The following is an 18,068-nucleotide window of genomic DNA, read 5'->3' on the forward strand; positions in this document are numbered from 1 at the left end:
TATAACTCACATCGTGGAGGGCTTACTAATAGAGTGGTGGATACGTTGGCACATGCGGGATGACATATGATACAGGGTGGTACGACAATAAGCAGTGGTACCCAGGGGTGCACAGAGATATGCTGCAGAGTCCAGTGTTATTTAGACGGATGCAACTTGATGCATACAGACCCAATTTTAGACGCTAACATCTAGTGTTGTATAGGGGTATGCAATGATGAGCAGTGCCCTACAGAGGAGCATCGAGATGGCATGGTTTTTTGTTGTAGCATGTTGGTTTGCATTGTGGAGTAGGAGGAGTGACTCACACCACATTGAGTACACACAGGGAGTGTCATGTACAATGACACAGGCAGGATACAAGACAATACATGATGGAACGATAGTAGCACTGGGTATCCAATGGTGTATAGGGATAGGCCGCAGGGTACAGTGACATGTAGAGGAGTACATAGATACTCAATGGTATGTAAGGGCGTATGGTGATGCATAACATGGTTTTGGAGTGCTGCGTCCAGGGAGACTTATGGGCGGGGACATCATACACACCTTTTGGTGTAGTTCACCCTAGATCGATGAGGAGGTAGATGAGCAACATTTGATATCCATGGAGACTCACACAGTTGTCCCTCTTCTGCATCACTTGTAGGCACAAATGATTTGGTTGTTTCTCTTTGACACTCTAGACATGAGAAATAGGGTGCAGGGAGCTCACCCGAGATATTTGGATGCAACTCAATGCACCAGGGGAGAGACTTCTCAACGGTGGGATTGGGTCAAGGCACAAGCTGATAGGTATAAGTTTGGGGAGTGCATGGTTTGTTGCGGAGGTAGTGTATGTTCCACCCTTGAGTTCACACTTAATGGGATGGATGACACATTTTGGGTGAGGCACTCAAAGGTGTCACAAGATCATATACAATAGGTGGTTGACCTTTCTTATGAGCGAATGTTTAGTCTCCGGGAAATATCGCGGTGCGCTTCCAAGAGACAGGATAGCAGATCCCACGATGTGGTATGGAGGGTGCAGGGTAGATTTGTATGCATTAGATTGATTCATGACATATGGAGTCTATATATTGATTGCATGTAAGGAGTAGAGATGTGGGGCAAATGGATTCCAATAATCATCAGGACTATGCTACAACATATTTGGTTATCGGATTCAGGGATTCAATTGGCCAAGACACTCCGTTTCGTGAGGTGCGGGACCATAACAGAGAGTGATATAGCTCACTTTAGGGTTGACACATGGGGGATCGTTGAGGCCTCCATTGTATGGCGAGGCAGGTTTTTCTAGTTGCAACTCAGGATCATGATTAACCATGGATGGGTAGATATTGACATCATAGAGATACCTGGGCAGGATGAGCTTGGCCTTCATCAATATTTCGCCATCAAGTTTCAGGGGAGGAGGATACAGTGTGCACACGATGGGAAGTCTGTTAGAGCTAGAGTGGTGCAATGACAACATGGTGGCACCCTTCTAAGACTAGTATGGGACCTGGGCATCACAACATTTGATAACTCAACGATCTATAGGGATGAGCTGGCTATTATAGGGGTATATCACACATATATTCCATTGGGCTTCAGTGACTCATTGATGGCATGGGGGACCTCATCAACATGGCAAGTTGGTCAGGAGGAGGATATCAGGAGGAGCTCATGTGGGAGAGACTTCATCCCCATAGTGATTGGGTTGTATCTTTAGGAGTTTACTTTTAGAGTGCATGAGGTGGACTACTTCATAGGGAATCTTCATGGAGAGTTGGATAATGTCCTACATTATCATGATGCTCTAGTTATTGATAGTAAGAGGGCTTCTGGAGCTTATACTTGGTTGGATAGAGGGTGGAGCAAGGGGTGCTTCACATTGATTAGGATGGCTTGGGATCTTGGTATAGAGGGATTCCTTAATGATAGGATAATGCATGAGACAAGGATGACCCAGTGAAACATTTGGGATCATGGTATTGTTTGCAGTGGCCATTTGGCCCAGCAAATAGTGGAGGCACTTGTTTAGGCATTGCTTGAGGACAAACAATTTTTGGTAGGGAGGACTGTAATATCCCTAATTTGGTGAGCTTAGGAATTTTTCCCAATTTCGGTAATATTAATTAAAATGAGCAAATATTATTTTGGAGAAAGGTGAAAAATATTATTTTATTGGAGATTGACAACAAATTATTAATTTATTAAAATGAAGGAAAAAGTCACTTAGTGGAAAATGGCCCTCACTAATAAAATAATAATTAAAAGTGGAGTTTAGAAGCATGGGGAGAAATTATAAGAGGAGGGACTCATTTGTTGATCATCTTTTTGACTATTACACTTCACATTACATCTTCTCTTGGAGCTATTTAGCACAAGAAAATAAGTGTTGTTTAACAAAGAAGTTCCAGGCGGAATTCCACCCTCATTTCGGAGAACTTCGAGTGTCTCCCTAGTGAGGAAAATTTTGGGAGCTTAATTCAAAGTTTCCATTGGACATATTTGTAAGTTATTATAGCTAGTGTGTGTTTCTTCCAGGGCCCATAAGTGGTTCGAATTACTTGCAGGGAGATCAGCTACGGAGGAGCAGAACATCAGAGCATTTGCAGGTGTTTTCCATTATTTTATCTGATGATTTTGTGGTGATTAGTAGGGTTGAGTTTGAGGAAATTCTTGGGGTTGAAATTCTACATTTATGGGAGTGCGCAGAGGTCTCCAAGCAAGCTTGTGTAGGCGTTGTAGGAATAAAGGTTGAGGAGAGATAAGGGCCGAAGATTGGAGGTATACCTCAAGGGAGAATTTAGCCAGGGTTGGGAGAGATTTCCACTAGTGTATTTGAGCTTAATTCAACAACATCAAGACCATGGGGTGTTTTTTGGCCAAATTGGGCAATTTGCACTTGTTGGGGGTCACAGGGGGTTGGTGGATTCAACCTAAAACCTTTTCCGGGTTTATTGAGAGGAGTCGCTAGCTAATTTTACAGATTTTTTTCGGGCGATATTCAGGCTTGAAATCTTCATTCTTATAGTAGGGCGAATTGCTAGTTAGCTAGGGAATTTGCATCACTTTGTGGGTTCGATTTTGGCTTGGAGATAGGCCAAACCTTTTCTGGGTATTTTCGGGTTTGAAGAGAGGAGCTCGTGGTTGCAATTTCAGAGCATTTCGGGCATTATTTTGAGCAGAAATTCCAATTCCATTTGGCAGCCTATAACATATTTTCTTGGCAGTGACCATTATCAGTTTGGAGCTATTTCAGTTGTTGGGTTAGCGAGATTACACTTGGGGTTTTCATAGCTGCATAGCAAGCCTAGGTTCAATTGTTCTTACTCATTATGTACTCAGATTCCCATTGATTAATAAAATGACTTAGTTATTCTACTTATTTTCTATGGTGTTCTGATTTGGGTGCTTGTACTTTAATTTTAATTGTTGTTCCTAGTTCATGTTTTTGGTATTTATTGTTATTTTCCAATTAGGAATATTGCAATGAGGCAAGCTCATTAGCCAAGCACCACCCAGGGCCCGTGGGGTCGCGGGTTGCCGCCCCTGCCCAGACCCGCGACCCTACAGACCCTGGAATTGGCCTTGCCCCGCCTAGGACCTGTGGGGCTGCGATTTTTATTTTTTTTAATGACTTTTATTTGTTTTTTTTAATGTTTTTTTTTAATATATATATAATTTTTTTTTTTTTTTTTTTTTTTAAATTAGAAAAAAATGGTTTTAATGTTTTTATTATTTTTAATTGTAATTTTTTTATTTTTTATTTTATGTTTTTAATTTTTATTTATTTTTTTTTTAAATTGTATATTTCAATTTTTCGTTTAACATTTTTTTTGTAATTTTTACTTGAAATTTTATTCATATCATTATCTTTGGATATAAAATTCATAAAAATTTCATAAAATTTGCTAATTTTTCAATTTTTTTATTCAAAATTTTCATAATTTTTTTTATTTAACATGTTATTTTCAACAACAACAAAAAGAAGTCGTGAAATATATATATAAATGCAAAATGTATATTTTTTGTTCAGTGTTTAAAATTAATTTTTTAGTGACAATAATTTTAGGAGTTGTCTATAGTGCGACTTTTTGGACTTTCCAGTGCTGGAATTTGGCAGAAAAATTTGAGGTTAAATCTTGATTTGTGTTATTTAAATTTGTTTTTTGACTCTATATATGGATTCAACACCCTGAAAAACCCAGGGCACTTGGATTGTGCAGGGGTTACCCATCAAACTTGTGATTTCAATAAATTCCTACCAGATTTTAGAGAAATTAGATTGGAAAAACCCACCGGAAAAGCTTCCAAAAAGTCGCACTAAAGACATTTCGATAATTTTATGTGTATTGAAGTATTAATTAACGATATTTAAATATTATAAAAATTCTAACGTCAAAATATTAATGTTATTATTATTTTTTTAATTTTACAAAAAATATTAATTTTTTTCTTATAAAAAAACATTGCAAAGAAAAACAAAAAACACATGTTTGGAAAACCTTTAAAAAACAAACATTTTAGGACAAAAAAACCTTGAAAAAATGTTAAATAATCAACATTTTTTTTTTTTTTTTAATGCATATTTAGAATATAATAAAATTTAAAGTGTAAAAAAAATGTTGATACTTTTCAAAATCTAAATCACCAACATTTAAAAAAAATTATCCACACTTAATACGTTAGAAAATTTAAAGTGTCAAAAATAAGCCCCTAAAAAAAGAATTGATGTTGCATCAACACTAAAAAAAAGTGGATTCTGAAACAACACTTTTCAAAATTGGAAAAAACAAGCACTGTGTTCCGTTTGATAATTTACATTGTTGAAAACTTTATAGGCTATGGCTCTCTTGCATGCTCCCTCAACTCACTTTATCTTACCTAGCTCCTTCCCTTCTACCTCATTGTCAAAACTTAGACTCCTAGATGAATGTGGACTTCTATGCAAATTGTACATAGTGCATAGATGTAACAACCTATCTCAAATCACGAACATCATAGCAATATTAGCATGCATGTGAGGCATGCATATGATAGCTACATATGCATGCATCATATACATTGCACTAGTATATATATATCGACTATTCATGGAGAATGTCTAAATATAAGATAAATGAATTAATTATCAAAAGTGTTAATTAAATACCTAATTCTCGTAAATAGAAGGAATATACATTTAGTAAGAAATATAGTTGAGTTTATTCATAGGTTTATCAACTCATATATAACCCAAAATGTATATTAAATAAACTAAACCCATAAACCTTATTATTAAACCTGATATGTTATAAACATAAAATAATATTTAATATTTAAAATCATTATGGCCATATACTATTTAATAAATTAAAATACCAACCGTCATAATTAAAAGTGATACCACTTGATGTTGTAAGGGGATCTGATTCAATTAAAAGCAAAAAGCATGACAAAACAACCACCGTTTAACAAAAAAATAATATCTTTCATAAAGGCAGTGAACGGATACGTAGAGGTGAAGGGACCTCTACTATTTAAAGAGAGGAAGGAGGATTTCAAGAGGGGGGGAAAATACAGAGAAGGGTGATAGAAAATCAAACTGTTTGAGGGATGAGCCAGGGGCTCGATTTTGAACTGAGAACTGGGAAATTTTGAGCTGTTCTTGGAGTTTTGGGCATGGGGGCCAGTGGACTTCCATTTCGAAGTTCTTTGGATCTGGGAACTGCAGAGGTTGATCCCAGATAGGCAGGGAGGAATCGGTTGGTTTGGTAAGGGAATCAGAAACTAGGAGCAATGTGGACCGACACCAAATGGGAGAATCAGGTACGCAATTGCATTTAATTTGATAGAATTTTACAATTGAATCTTAATTTCAGTCTTTACAATGGAAATTAAGGCATGGGCACCAAAGAATCTCATCAACAAGGTAAGTGAATTATCGTACATATTGCATGGAAATTAAGGCATGGGCACCAAAGAAAAGTGAATTGTGAGATAAGAAAAATGAATTAATAGATGATATTCAAAACAAAAAAAATATGAATATGAATCTCCTTAATTAAGCTCTTGAATCAGTCCATAAAGAAAGATATGTAACACTCAATTCATTCAAATTCTTTTCAAGCATTGTTACAGACACACATGAAAAAGGCTCTTATTTTGAAAAACATCCCAAAAAAAATTGGTTCCAAATGACTACATCATACAAGCTATGTAATTGGTGAACTCCACTCAAAACATTTTTGAGGACATCCTATTGAATCAGGTCATCCAATGTACATATGCACCAATTCTACTTTATTTCATTATTACTTGAATAATCACTATACAATTTTTTACTAGTGTAATATGAATTATAAATTCAAAACTAAATCAATTTGCACCCTACAAATTTTTACTAGTGTAATATGAATTATAAATTCAAAACTAAATCAATTTGAAAGACAACTTTTCATTATTACTTGAACAATCACCATGCAATTTTTAGTAGTGTAATATTCAAAACTAAATCAATTTCAAAGACAGCTAAGAAAAAAACAAATTATTTCCTACAAAATATAACAAGCTTGAAACACATTACAGAAAAATGTAATATGCTTGAAACATAGCATCAAATGTAAATGGATATTGTCATCACTTTCTCTACACAATTACCCAGTTTTAAAGTAGAATTCTTAATCTGTTCTCCCCATTTCTATTCCCTACCACAATAGCCAGTAACAACCTCAAAAATCTTGTCATTTCGTAGTCGGACACTCTGATTGGTTGCATTTGGATTGGACCACTCATGGCTGCTCCCGTCCGACAGCTAGTTGAGAGCGTCTGCTCCGACAGCTAGTTGAGAGCATCTGCATTTGGATGTCCCCGCTCTGCTCGAGCTTGGGTTGTCAATTTTATCAGAAAACCAGGCACATTCTCTGCTTTATTTCTTTATTTTGGGGTTTTCTTCTCTGAGCTAGCAATATTATTTTACTGTGTACCGGAGTACCTGCAAGGAGCAACACCATAAAAGACTTTCGACAAGGTGACAACCCTTTTTTTTTCATAAAAAACGAGAAAATATGTATTCGGTTTCGGAATCTGAAGTTCTTGAAACATAGAATGATTTGTGTATGGATTTCTGAAATGCAAAGTATGGATTGGGTTGATGGGATTGGAATGCTTAAGTGCATATAACTCATTTCTGCACCAGTTTTCGGTATTGGGTTATGTAATTCGAAGGTATTGGCAGGAATAATCCTTCTTTCAGGACGTTTTATGCGTAAGCAGTATTCACTTCCTGAAAGAAGGATTATTCCTGCCAATACCTTCGAATTACAATAACCCAATACCGAAAACTGGTGCAGAAATGAGTTACATGCACTTGAGCATTCCAATCACAGCAACCCAATCCATACTTTTATATAGGTTTTGAAAATTGAAAATTCGTGAAAGATTGGTTGCAGTAGGTTTCATGCATACAATGCATTTCTGTAATATTCATGAAAGAGATGGTCTAGTGGGTTGGTGTAGTTTGAAGGTTTCGGGTGCTTTAGTGTTTGTTTCCAGTTTTAAATTAACCATGAAGACAGTGAATTGTTGTATTGTTGTAATTTACAGAATTTGATGAATCCGATTGTTTGGTCTTCTTGCTGTGTTAAATGAATAAAATCCATTATTTTCTGGTGATTTTATGAGAATAAGGAATTTAGTCATATTAAATTGAAGTTTTTATGCACTTCGTAATAGCACTAGAAGGAAATTGAATGTATGTTGTTGGAGAAATTCACTTAGTGTATCTGGTTTAATATGTTATAGGAAGATAAGAGTATGGACCCAGCCGAGATGGTGATTCCTGTTCTTGGTATTGCTGCAGCTGCTGCCATTACATTCTATGCAGTCAGCTTTAATGAGATCAGAGAGGTAAGGAAATACTCTTAATTCTTTTTGGGCATGGTTTTTCGCCTTTTGTAGAGTGCTGTGCGGTGAATGCTTTATGGGCAAAATTTAAGTTTCTAAATCTGAGTGTCTAACTGTCTGGCCTTTTCTTTTTAACCGTAACCTGCAGCATTACATCATAATTACAAAATTTGGCCTGTCAGGCTCAGTAGTCTCTGCAAGTTCATGCTGAGGTAGCCAATTGACAGAATTTTATCTATAAACAAAAATAACTGAGTATAACATCAGGAGATGCCTGAATATAAACAAAATTGCATTCCATATAACCTGGTTAAATATTGGGGTTTTTAGCTGCATGAGATGGTGTCCAAATGTGATGAGAACTATTGACACTTGGCATTAAGGAATGGGGAGGACTAATATTGCTGGTTAATTATAAGTTCCCCTTGTTTCAACTTAGCTCCAAAATTGGCTTGTTTATCAGCTTCAACATTATTATGTCTAAGGACGTAAAAAACTGAGTATTATTCAAAATTGGACAATAAAATTCGAATTCTCTGGAGAAGAATGGAGAGTCTTGCATCAACTGTGCTGGAGCCGGACTCCAGGTGATAAATTAGAATGCGAGAGCCACCTACAACAGTAATTTGACAAAGATTTAACGAAGAAGCCTGAAAATGACTTTGGTATATACCACAGGCCTCTGCTTGGTTGTTAGAGACAGCTACAAGACCCTGAGATATGTAACTTCCAATTTTCCTGCAGGGTGAAAATTTGCCCTCCCCAGCCAGCCAACTTTCAGCAATAGGTGTGGAAAACAGTTACTGTCTGTTTTACAGCATAGTATTATACTACAAAAATGTTCCAAAAACCAAGTTTATAATCAAGTAAAACTTCTCTGAGTTGTTTGGAAATATACGGACATTTAAACTCAAAATTGAACGTTAGGGGATGGTTACAGTTATTCAGTTTGAACATTTTGAAAAGGTTGACCACAAAAATATACTTTTTAAGGACAAAGACATCGTTAAAGAGTGTTCATGGTTGGTTGCACTTCTTCGTTCTTGGGGTACCCTTGTACCAGCTGGTATGTCAGAATAACTAAAACAACATAGCTGCAAACATTATAAATTAAACAAATAAAATCGATTCTTTTTAAAATCACCTTGAGATTTACTTCAACAAGATGCCAAAAATGTATTGGCAGTCGATCCTAGGTCTCCTCAGTGCTTTTAACTTTAGAAAATGTAATTGTTTTAAAATAAATCAGACTAAACTTCAGTAATTTGCTTGGAATACAGGTTTGACTGACGTTAAGAATTAAAAGTACAGTAAAAATCACAAATTAGGTGAGTTGACAGAGTAATTCTTAATAGAACCCCATAATGGAGCTGATGTGAAATTGCAAATGATATTATCCACAGTTAATTGGTTATAATTAATATATCAATCCGTCCAAAATGACCTTGATTATGTTTAGCTTTGACAGGATGTTTTGAGTACTCGTGTTCGGGGGGAGGGGGAGGTTGACAGGTTTTGAGAGTGCTGGAGACTATAGTCAAATTTACGAATAAGCACAGGGACAGGGTAGACGGGGTTGACATGTGATGGGCAGATGATGACACATGGGACACCAAAATGCACAAAGAATAAAATTACAAATGTAAAATACCCAGTCTTCATCACTTTGCTCAAAGCCTTCACTTTAATTTCTCAAGCATTCACTTTGCTACTCCCTCCAAATTTGCTCTATGGATTAATTTTTTTACGTGCAGGGTTTTGGTTTTCTTAGTGGATCGTGGTTTCAGTATTATTGGAGTGCAGTATGTAAGTTAGGGTGAGGTTGGTAACATGGAAAAAAATATTTTGCATTTTTTATGTTCTTTAATTTTTATGTGCCCTCAGAAGACATGCTTCAATCTTAATATTTTTTCAGTTTTGCCAACTTTAGTTGATTCCAGTTTGCATGCTGTTTCAGATTCAGCAATTCCAGTTTTGCTTCAGTTTAGTTCAATTTTAGATTGCATGCATGGTCTGTTCTTAGTCAGGGTGCAGATCTCTAGTTAAATCACAGTGCACTTGTATGATAAGATTCCAATTTAGGTAGAAGGCACAGTTCTCAAGGAAGGGGATGCATGCTTGCATGCTCCAGTTCATCTTCCAGTTGAGGCATACTTACTTCCCACTTTTATCTATGCAGCTAGGCTGCATTAGGTCATCAGACTAGAGTTGGGGTTTAGCTGAGTCACCTTAAGCACTTCATGCATGCAACCAATTGCATCTTCTCGCTTCTACCTATTTTATAAAGGAGATTCAGGGTGCACCAATGTGTTGGTTAGCGATTTTTTGGTTTTGAGCTATTGCAATGTATTTTCTTCTTCCCTGTTTCAATGGAAGATGGGTGTGATTGAGAGTTCAGATCTGTATACTTGCTGTTATTATTTTCTGCAGTGCGTGTTTGTAGATTCTAGTATTCCAAGATTGCTGTTTTGATAGTTTTCAAACTTTAAATTGGCCTAGGGTTTTTAGGATTACTATTTGAGTGTAGTGTCAGCTTACCATGGTCACAACAATTTTGCAATGTCAAAGATATTTGTAAGCCCCTTTTTTGTAGGAGATGTCCCATGTCAGGTCAGTTGTCCCCTTATCGCAGGAGGCATCCATATTTTGCAGGGAACATCTCAAGGGTGACCCTTGAGCACTCCCTACATCCCTTTGCCTAGGGGGGTACATCACCATCTCTTGGGAGAAGGTGATGAGTTAATCCAAAGAGCATTATAAACAGAGATGATCTCTCGCTTTGTGTGCTTCTGTGATCTCGCTAGATCAAACTAGGCAAAAACTTCGAGTTTTCATGTGACCTTTGCATCATCAATGCAAAGATTCATTTAGAATATCTAGGTGATCACTATATGCAAGTAAATGTAGTTTAAACTTTCAGTGGTAATATGTGGGTCTGGTACCTAGGAAGGCTTCAGGCAAAGCTTCTTATTTGGCATTATAAGGATCTTCTCTTTGCAGGCAAGCACAAAGTGGTTTCATGGTCCTACAAGACTCCCATATTTATTACATTTCTTGTTAGTTGTTGAGCAAGGTCCAGTTTAAGAAATTGAGACAATCCTTAGGTTTTTTTTATTGGTACAGTAGTGAGGACTTTGTATGGTTTCTTGTGATGTGTGCTATGCCTAAGGAAGAGGGTGGTTTAGGCCTTGTTGATGTCGTGAGACAAAGTCATATTTTTGGCAATGTAATAAAAGGTCACTTACAATAATTTTGGGGTTTACATGTAGCTTATGAACTCCATGAATGTTGCCACTATTGTAGTTGCTTTAAAAGGATGAGAAAGTGAGTAAAACTGGGCATACTTTGTGAGTTGATCTACCACTACCATGATGACATTATTGCTTTAAGAATTTGGTAGCCCTATGATAAAATCCGTTAACAACTTTTCTCAATGCTAACTTGGTATGGCTGATGGTTCTAGAAGATTTGGGGTCTTGATTGTCTCTTCTTTGTTTTGTCGAAAAATCAAACACTCTTCCTCAAACTTTTGAACATCGATTTCAAGATGTTCCTAGATTCCTCTTTGATCCCATGATAACTTTGCATAAATCTATAATGCCCCTTTGATCCAGATTGGATCATTATACTGTTTGTCATCCATCTTGATGCTTTTATAATGGAAAAAGTGGAGGAATCAACTCTCAGGACCATTTTTACTAGCGGGATCTAGTTTGGCAAATTGGCGTCTGAAACCTTCCAGGAGTGTTTTGAGGCATCAAACGATGTTTTTTGGGGGGTTAAACTTTGCTTCTTTACCGTAACACTTTTTTTTCCTATTCTACACACAATGACCTTTTCAACGACGCAAGAATTACATCAATCGAAGTTTGTATGCAAAAGTTATGCCACTCAAAAGTTGACCTTCCTATTTTCACCACCATAATTCAAGAGGATGCCACATCAGCCCCCATTATTCATGGAAAAGGGGCTAGCCACATGATTATGATGTAGAAGACTCTAGAAGAGTCTATATTGTAACTCTGGTTAAGAGTTGAGGTAGTCAAACCTAACCACTAGTAGGCTATCGGGTTGTGTTATAACCGGGCCACTAGGAGGAAAATGGGTTTCATTCTTTCGAGTGCATTTGTTCCATAGCTGAGCAAAAATAACCAAGAGGGATAAGAGGTAGAGCACAGAGAGCGGATTCATGCATTATAGCAGTCCCCCGACCACAGGCCATACTTTTTTGTGTTGATTTTTCCACGGCACTCAAGAATCAGGTTTGAGTCTAAAATCACGATCACAAACACACTTAAATGCCACAACACTTCTACTTTGCATAGCGGAAAATACACAACAGTGAATCAACTAGTACACAAGACAAATTTTAAACCAACACTTGTTATATTACAAAACTTTAATACAACAATCTTAGGGCTCCTGTACTAGGGATCACGACCCTTACAATTAGCCGTAATACAAGACAACAACTAGAGCTTGGTATCAACAACTATGATTACCACTCTGTCCCTGAACAAAGCACAATTGACCTACTTGTTGATGTTGTACATCCCCAGTCCTTTCAATCCACGTACCTTGAACACTTTTGGCCGGTGCTTTGCCTTCCCCTTTGTTGATCATGCAACTTTTTCTCCCTCAGAAAGTGTGCATCTTCAGCTCAACAATCTGCCACTATCAATGATCATTGCTCCTCCAATGTCATTGAACTTTGACCCAAAACAAATCTGCCCACTAGTTGCTCTTTGCTCCACCAAAGACACCAGCACATAGGGTCTTCACAACTGCCCACTTGCCTCTCTGCTACTCCAAAGATGACAAGACTTAGGGCTTGGAGGCTGACCTCTCATCACTAAATTTGATCTCCTGCAACTCATTGAAATAGGGCACAATGACTAGCCCTCTTATCATCAATCCTCCACCCTTGAGATCAATGAACTAGAGCCCAAACAAGATTTCCCTTATTCACTGCACTAGGGCACTTCAAACAACCACTAACAACCCTCCAACAAAATGTACATAGGTTGCTTTACCACTGTCCAAAGCCAGACCCTACATCATCTAGCATCAACATAAAAGAAGCAAACACATACCTTCCAAGACGTTACAAGCAGTGTTGAAAACCCCATGGTTCTGAGCATAAGTCTGACATATTCAACCCTCTGTTAGGGCTCCTGTACCAACCACAAGCCTGCCCTAATTTGTCTTGTTCAGACCTCCAATAAACAATGCAAAACCTCCCTTAAAACCTGTGTTGTTCCCTTAAAAATATGCGACCTTGTTCCATCAACAAGTCAGGGCTCTCGGCCTTCCAAAACAAGCCTTACGACCCCTCCAAAATCCTCGTCACAGGAGTCTCAGACCTCCTTTGTTGAATAGTAAGTTTGCGGCTATCACAAAGATATTTGCACAAACATGTGCCCATATTTCTTCTTACAAACTCGATTAGCCTCCTCCCTAATTCGGCTTATCAGAACATAAGAAAAAGGCACAAGCTCGTCCTCTTCAACACTTCAGATTTGCTCCTATAGATATGTAGCTTTCTCAAATTGCTCCTTTCCACTTGATGAGATGCACTTGGATGTGTGGTTGAATGAACTCACTTGCTTTCTATTTAAAGAGGTCTTGGTGGGTTTCCCTTAGCCACCAAGGGTCATCTCTTAACTTCAAGCCGACCTAAACAATTCTTTTAACCTCCATAAATCATAAGAACAAAAATTCCTTTCATCCAACGAACGCCATGTCATCGATGCCTTAAGTGCCCCTTAGTCCTTCAATGGTGCCCTAGATGCCCTCAATGACCAAACCATCAAAATCTACTCTTGGTTTCACGCCCACAACTTTGGGTGCAAAACCCATTGCTTGGGTACTTCGCCCACAAAGCCCATGTGGGTCAAATTTCTCCCAAACCCTGTACCCTAGGTTGTGGGAGTAGCTCCCAAGCTACACAAATCAACACTCCCTCTTAGCAAGGGAGTTACTTCCATCACTCAGAAGTATCTCGTCATCATCGTCACTAGCGACACTAGCCCAACTCCTGGCATTCACCACTGCAACATACCTCGTAGAATGAACCATGCTCATCTCGAGAGTGTCTCTGCCACCAGAAGCCTCCTGCTTCTTCTTGCTTTCCTAATAGGCCTTCATGCCATCCCACGATTCCTTCTTGCCAGCTGTAAAAGTCCCCTTACTCCCAACTGACCATGCACTCTTCTTGGGATGTGGATTCTCCCTCTGAATCTGTATATTCTTTCTAGCACTTGGCTCCCTCTAAGCCTCAAGAACCTGCACTTGCTTCTGCTCATGATCTATAGGTTTTCCCGTCAGCCGATGTAGACCATGCTCCCTAACTCGAATGACAACTCAAGCAGAGTTAGAGCCTCTCGGCCCGAGTCTTGCTTTCCCATCCCAAAAAATCATCTCAAACCTCGTTGCCTTGATCATTGAGACAGACAACACGTTGTATTTAATTTCTGATACAAATAATACATCTTGAACTTGCAACAACCGACTTGAATCCATCCTGAATGGCACAACACCTGATCCTTAGATTTCTTTCTAACTCTTGTGCCAACCACCATGTGCAACTTCGAGTCTCATTCAGTTAAAGTTTCAAACACATTACGCAAACCTATCATATGCTTCCACACACCACTATCCATGTACCATGCAATCTCATCGATGGTACCCTTGGCAAAATGAGAAACTAGAGAAAAATCCTCGTCCTCTAACCTTCTCGAGAGGTCATCTAGCTCTGAGGATATAGCAGCACCAACTATATCCTTGCCCTTCTTCTTCTTCGGACAGTTCATCGAATAATGACCATATTTGCCACAATTAAAAGACTTAAGCTGACTCAAGTCCTTCTTTGCCTTGCCCTTCATTCTCCCTACAAAATCCATGTTATCAACATAAGTCTTCTTCTTCTTATGAAGGTCCTCGTCTCACAGTTCGTCTTGAATGAAGTCATCCCAAAACTTGTTTTAGTCTGGCAGCTTCTCTCGAGCGATGATCCCTTTGATGAAGGGCTTCCATTCCTCGATAAACCCTTTCAAAGAAATCCTCACCATCTCAGAATCTATAACAGTCTCACCGATGGCAGCAAGTTCATCTCAAACTTGAGACAATCTTGTTAGATACGGGGCTACTGCTTCACCATCCAACATCTTGGTGCTCTTCAACTTATCCTTCAATACCAACAATCAGTTCTTGTTCTTATTCTGGAACAGATCCTGAAGAGCTTTCCACATCTCATGGGCAGAACTCTTCCCAGAAAGATGAGGTATCAAATGATCTTTGACACCAACTAGGATGATCAGCTTCGCCTTCGTATCCAACTCCTCATATGCTTCCAACTCCTTAGGGTTAGTCGGTTTCTTGATCTTTTTGTTGGCAAATTCCCAGATCTTGTTCACCATCAAGACCAACTTGATCCTTTCCTTCCAAGGACTATAGTTAGACAAGCCATCCAACCTATCCTCATATCGTAGACCAACTGACAACTTCGCCATTGCTATTAGGCCTTCAATAACAATGGAACCAAATTCCTCTTGAGCTGTATGTCATGCACACTTTGATTCACTGTCTCTTCAAAGTAGCTCTAGTACCATGTTGATTTTTCCACGACACTCAAGAATTAAGTTTGAGTCTAAAATCACGATCACAAACACACTTAAATGCCACAATACTTCTACTTTGCACAACGAAAAATACACAACAGTGAATCAACTAGTACACCAGACAAATTTTAACCCAACACTTGTTATATTACAAAACTTTAATACAACGATCTTAGGGCTCCTGTATCAGGGATCATGGCTCTTATAATTAGACTTGATACAAGACAACAACTAGGGCTTCGTATCAACAACCATGATTACCAATTTGTCCCTGAACAAAGTATACTGGACCTCCTTGCTGATGGTGCGCATCCATAGTTCTTTCAGTCTACGTACCTTGAACACTTATGGCAAGTGCTTTGCCTTCCATTCTGCTGATCACACAACTTCTGCTCTCTCAGAAAGTGTGCATCTTCAACTAAATAATTTTCCATGGTCAATGATCATTGCTCCAATATCACTAAACTTTGGCCCAAAACAAATCTGCCCACTAGCTACTCTTTGCTCCACCAAAGACACCAACACATAGGGTCTTCACAATTGCCCACTTTTTGCCTCTCTACTATTCCAAATATGATAGGACTTAAGGCTTGGAGGCTGCCCTCTTATCATTGAAGTTGACTTCCTGCAACTCACGAAACTAGGGCACAATGACTAGACTTCTTATCATCAATCCTCCTCCCTTGACGACAATGAACTAGAGCCCAAACAACCTGCCCACTTAACAGTGACAAGCTTGCCCTTGTTCATTGTACTAGGGAACTTCAAACAACCACTAGCATTCCTCCAACAAACTGTACATAGGTTGCTTTACCACTGTCCAAAGCCAGACCCTACATCACCTAACATTCATCAACATAAAAGAAGCAAATACATACCTTCCAAAATGTTACAAGCAACCTTGAAAACTCCACAGTTCTGGGCACAAATCAGAGCTATTCGGCCCTTTGTTAGGGCTCCTGTACCAACCAGAGGCTTGCACTAATTCGACCTGTTTAGACCTCCAATAAACAGTGCAAAACCTCCCTTAAAACATGTGTTGTTTCCTTCAAAAAGATGTGGCTTTGTTCTATCAACAAGTCAGGCCTCTCGACCTTACAAAATAAGCCTTACGACCCCTCCAAAACCCTTTTCACAAGAGTCTCAACCCTTCTTTGCTGAACAGTAAGTCTACGGCCAGAATCACAGAGATATTTGCACAAACATGTGCCTAGATTTCACCTTACAAACTCAGCCAACCTCCTCCCTAACTCGACCAATCAGAACATAAGAAAAAGACCCAAGCTCGTCCTCTCGTCCACTTCAGATTTGCTCCTATAGGTTTGCGGCTGCCTCAAATTTCTTCTTTTCACTTGATGAGATGCACTTGGATGTGTGGTTGAATGAACTCACTTGCGTTCTATTTATAGAGGTCTTGGTGGGTTTCCCTTAGCCACCAAGGGTCATCACTTAACTTCGAGCCGCCCTAAACAACTCTTTTAACCTCCATAAAAGATAAGAACAAAAATTCTTTTCATCCAACCATTGCCATGTCATCGATGCCTTAGATGCCCCTTAGTCCTTCAAGGGTGCCCCAAGTGCCCTCAATGACCGAACCATCAAAATATCCTCTTGGTTTCATGCCCAAAACTTTGGGTGCAAAACCCACTACTTGGGTACTTTGCCCACAATGCCCATGTGGGTCAACTTTCTCCCAAATCCTGTACCCCAATGTTATCAGAACCAAACCGGTGATCGAACTGAAAAACCTTGTGGACCGGGAACGGGTAAAAAACCGGGAAAAAAAACCAATTTACCAAAAACACATAAAATATTTATATTTTAAAGAAAAACATATATATTCATGTGCATCCATATGAATCCAAACCATTGGATTTCATATGGAGAAAGTAGAATTTTAGATTTCACTCAAAATCCAGTAGACTTAACAATTTTTCAGGATTTCAGGATTGCAGAGATTGCAACATTTCCACTGGATTTTGTCATGTACAAGGGTAAGGAACTAGTATTTAATAAAGATCACCAATCCCTCTATGTACTTTGATGTTAGTGGCATTGGTTGTCAAACTCCTCTAATCATGACTCTACTAAAAATGTACCCATCACTCAAACCAGTGTTGCGGGGGAGCGCCCCCCCCCCCCCCCCCTCGCTCCCGCTCCCGATCCGCGCTCCGGGCGGGAGCGACTCGGGAGCGGGTCGGGAGCGCGCTCCCGAAAAGGGAGCGATTTCGGGAGCGCGCTCCCTAAATTTTTTTTCGCTCCCTGCCTTTTCGGGAGCGTTTTCGGGAGCGTTTTGCCTTTTTTGCATTTTTTTTTTTGTAGTAATGTTCGAAATGAAATTTTTTTTGAAAGAAACAAATAGTTTTTGAGTGGGGCAACTTAATGATCAAGTCTAGGCCCTAGTATTGATATGCTATTCATGGTAATGTTAAATTCTTAAAGTAAAAGTGACATTTTCTTTAATTTTCATTTTCATCCTTTTACTTAAATTTTTAACATTACCATGAAATGACTCAGGATGTTTGAGAGTGGTTTCGTCCTCATTGGATTTCATATGGAGAAAGTAGAATTTTA

General features: G+C 38.7%; 1 protein-coding gene across 4 annotated transcripts in view; it reads left to right on the forward strand.

Moving 5' to 3' along the window:
- The first annotated feature begins 6,684 nt into the window (after window positions 1-6,684).
- LOC149238331 (uncharacterized) overlaps window positions 6,685-18,068 on the forward strand; it is a 55,439-nt gene continuing 44,055 nt past the window's right edge. For all 4 annotated transcript variants that reach the window (XM_089366958.1, XM_089366957.1, XM_089366960.1 and 1 more), the window contains exons 1-2: window positions 6,685-7,000; window positions 7,774-7,878. Coding sequence is in view for 3 of the 4 variants with exons in the window: in XM_089366957.1 (XP_089223083.1) it covers window positions 7,786-7,878 (93 nt within the window). In the remaining variant the exon portion in view is untranslated. The remainder of the gene's footprint in view (window positions 7,001-7,773; window positions 7,879-18,068) is intronic.

This window comes from Pinus tabuliformis, chromosome 8 (genome assembly GCF_031772625.1).
Source record: "Pinus tabuliformis cultivar Carrire ecotype Pingquan chromosome 8, CPIR1, whole genome shotgun sequence".
In the NCBI taxonomy this organism is placed as follows: domain Eukaryota; kingdom Viridiplantae; phylum Streptophyta; class Pinopsida; order Pinales; family Pinaceae; genus Pinus; species Pinus tabuliformis.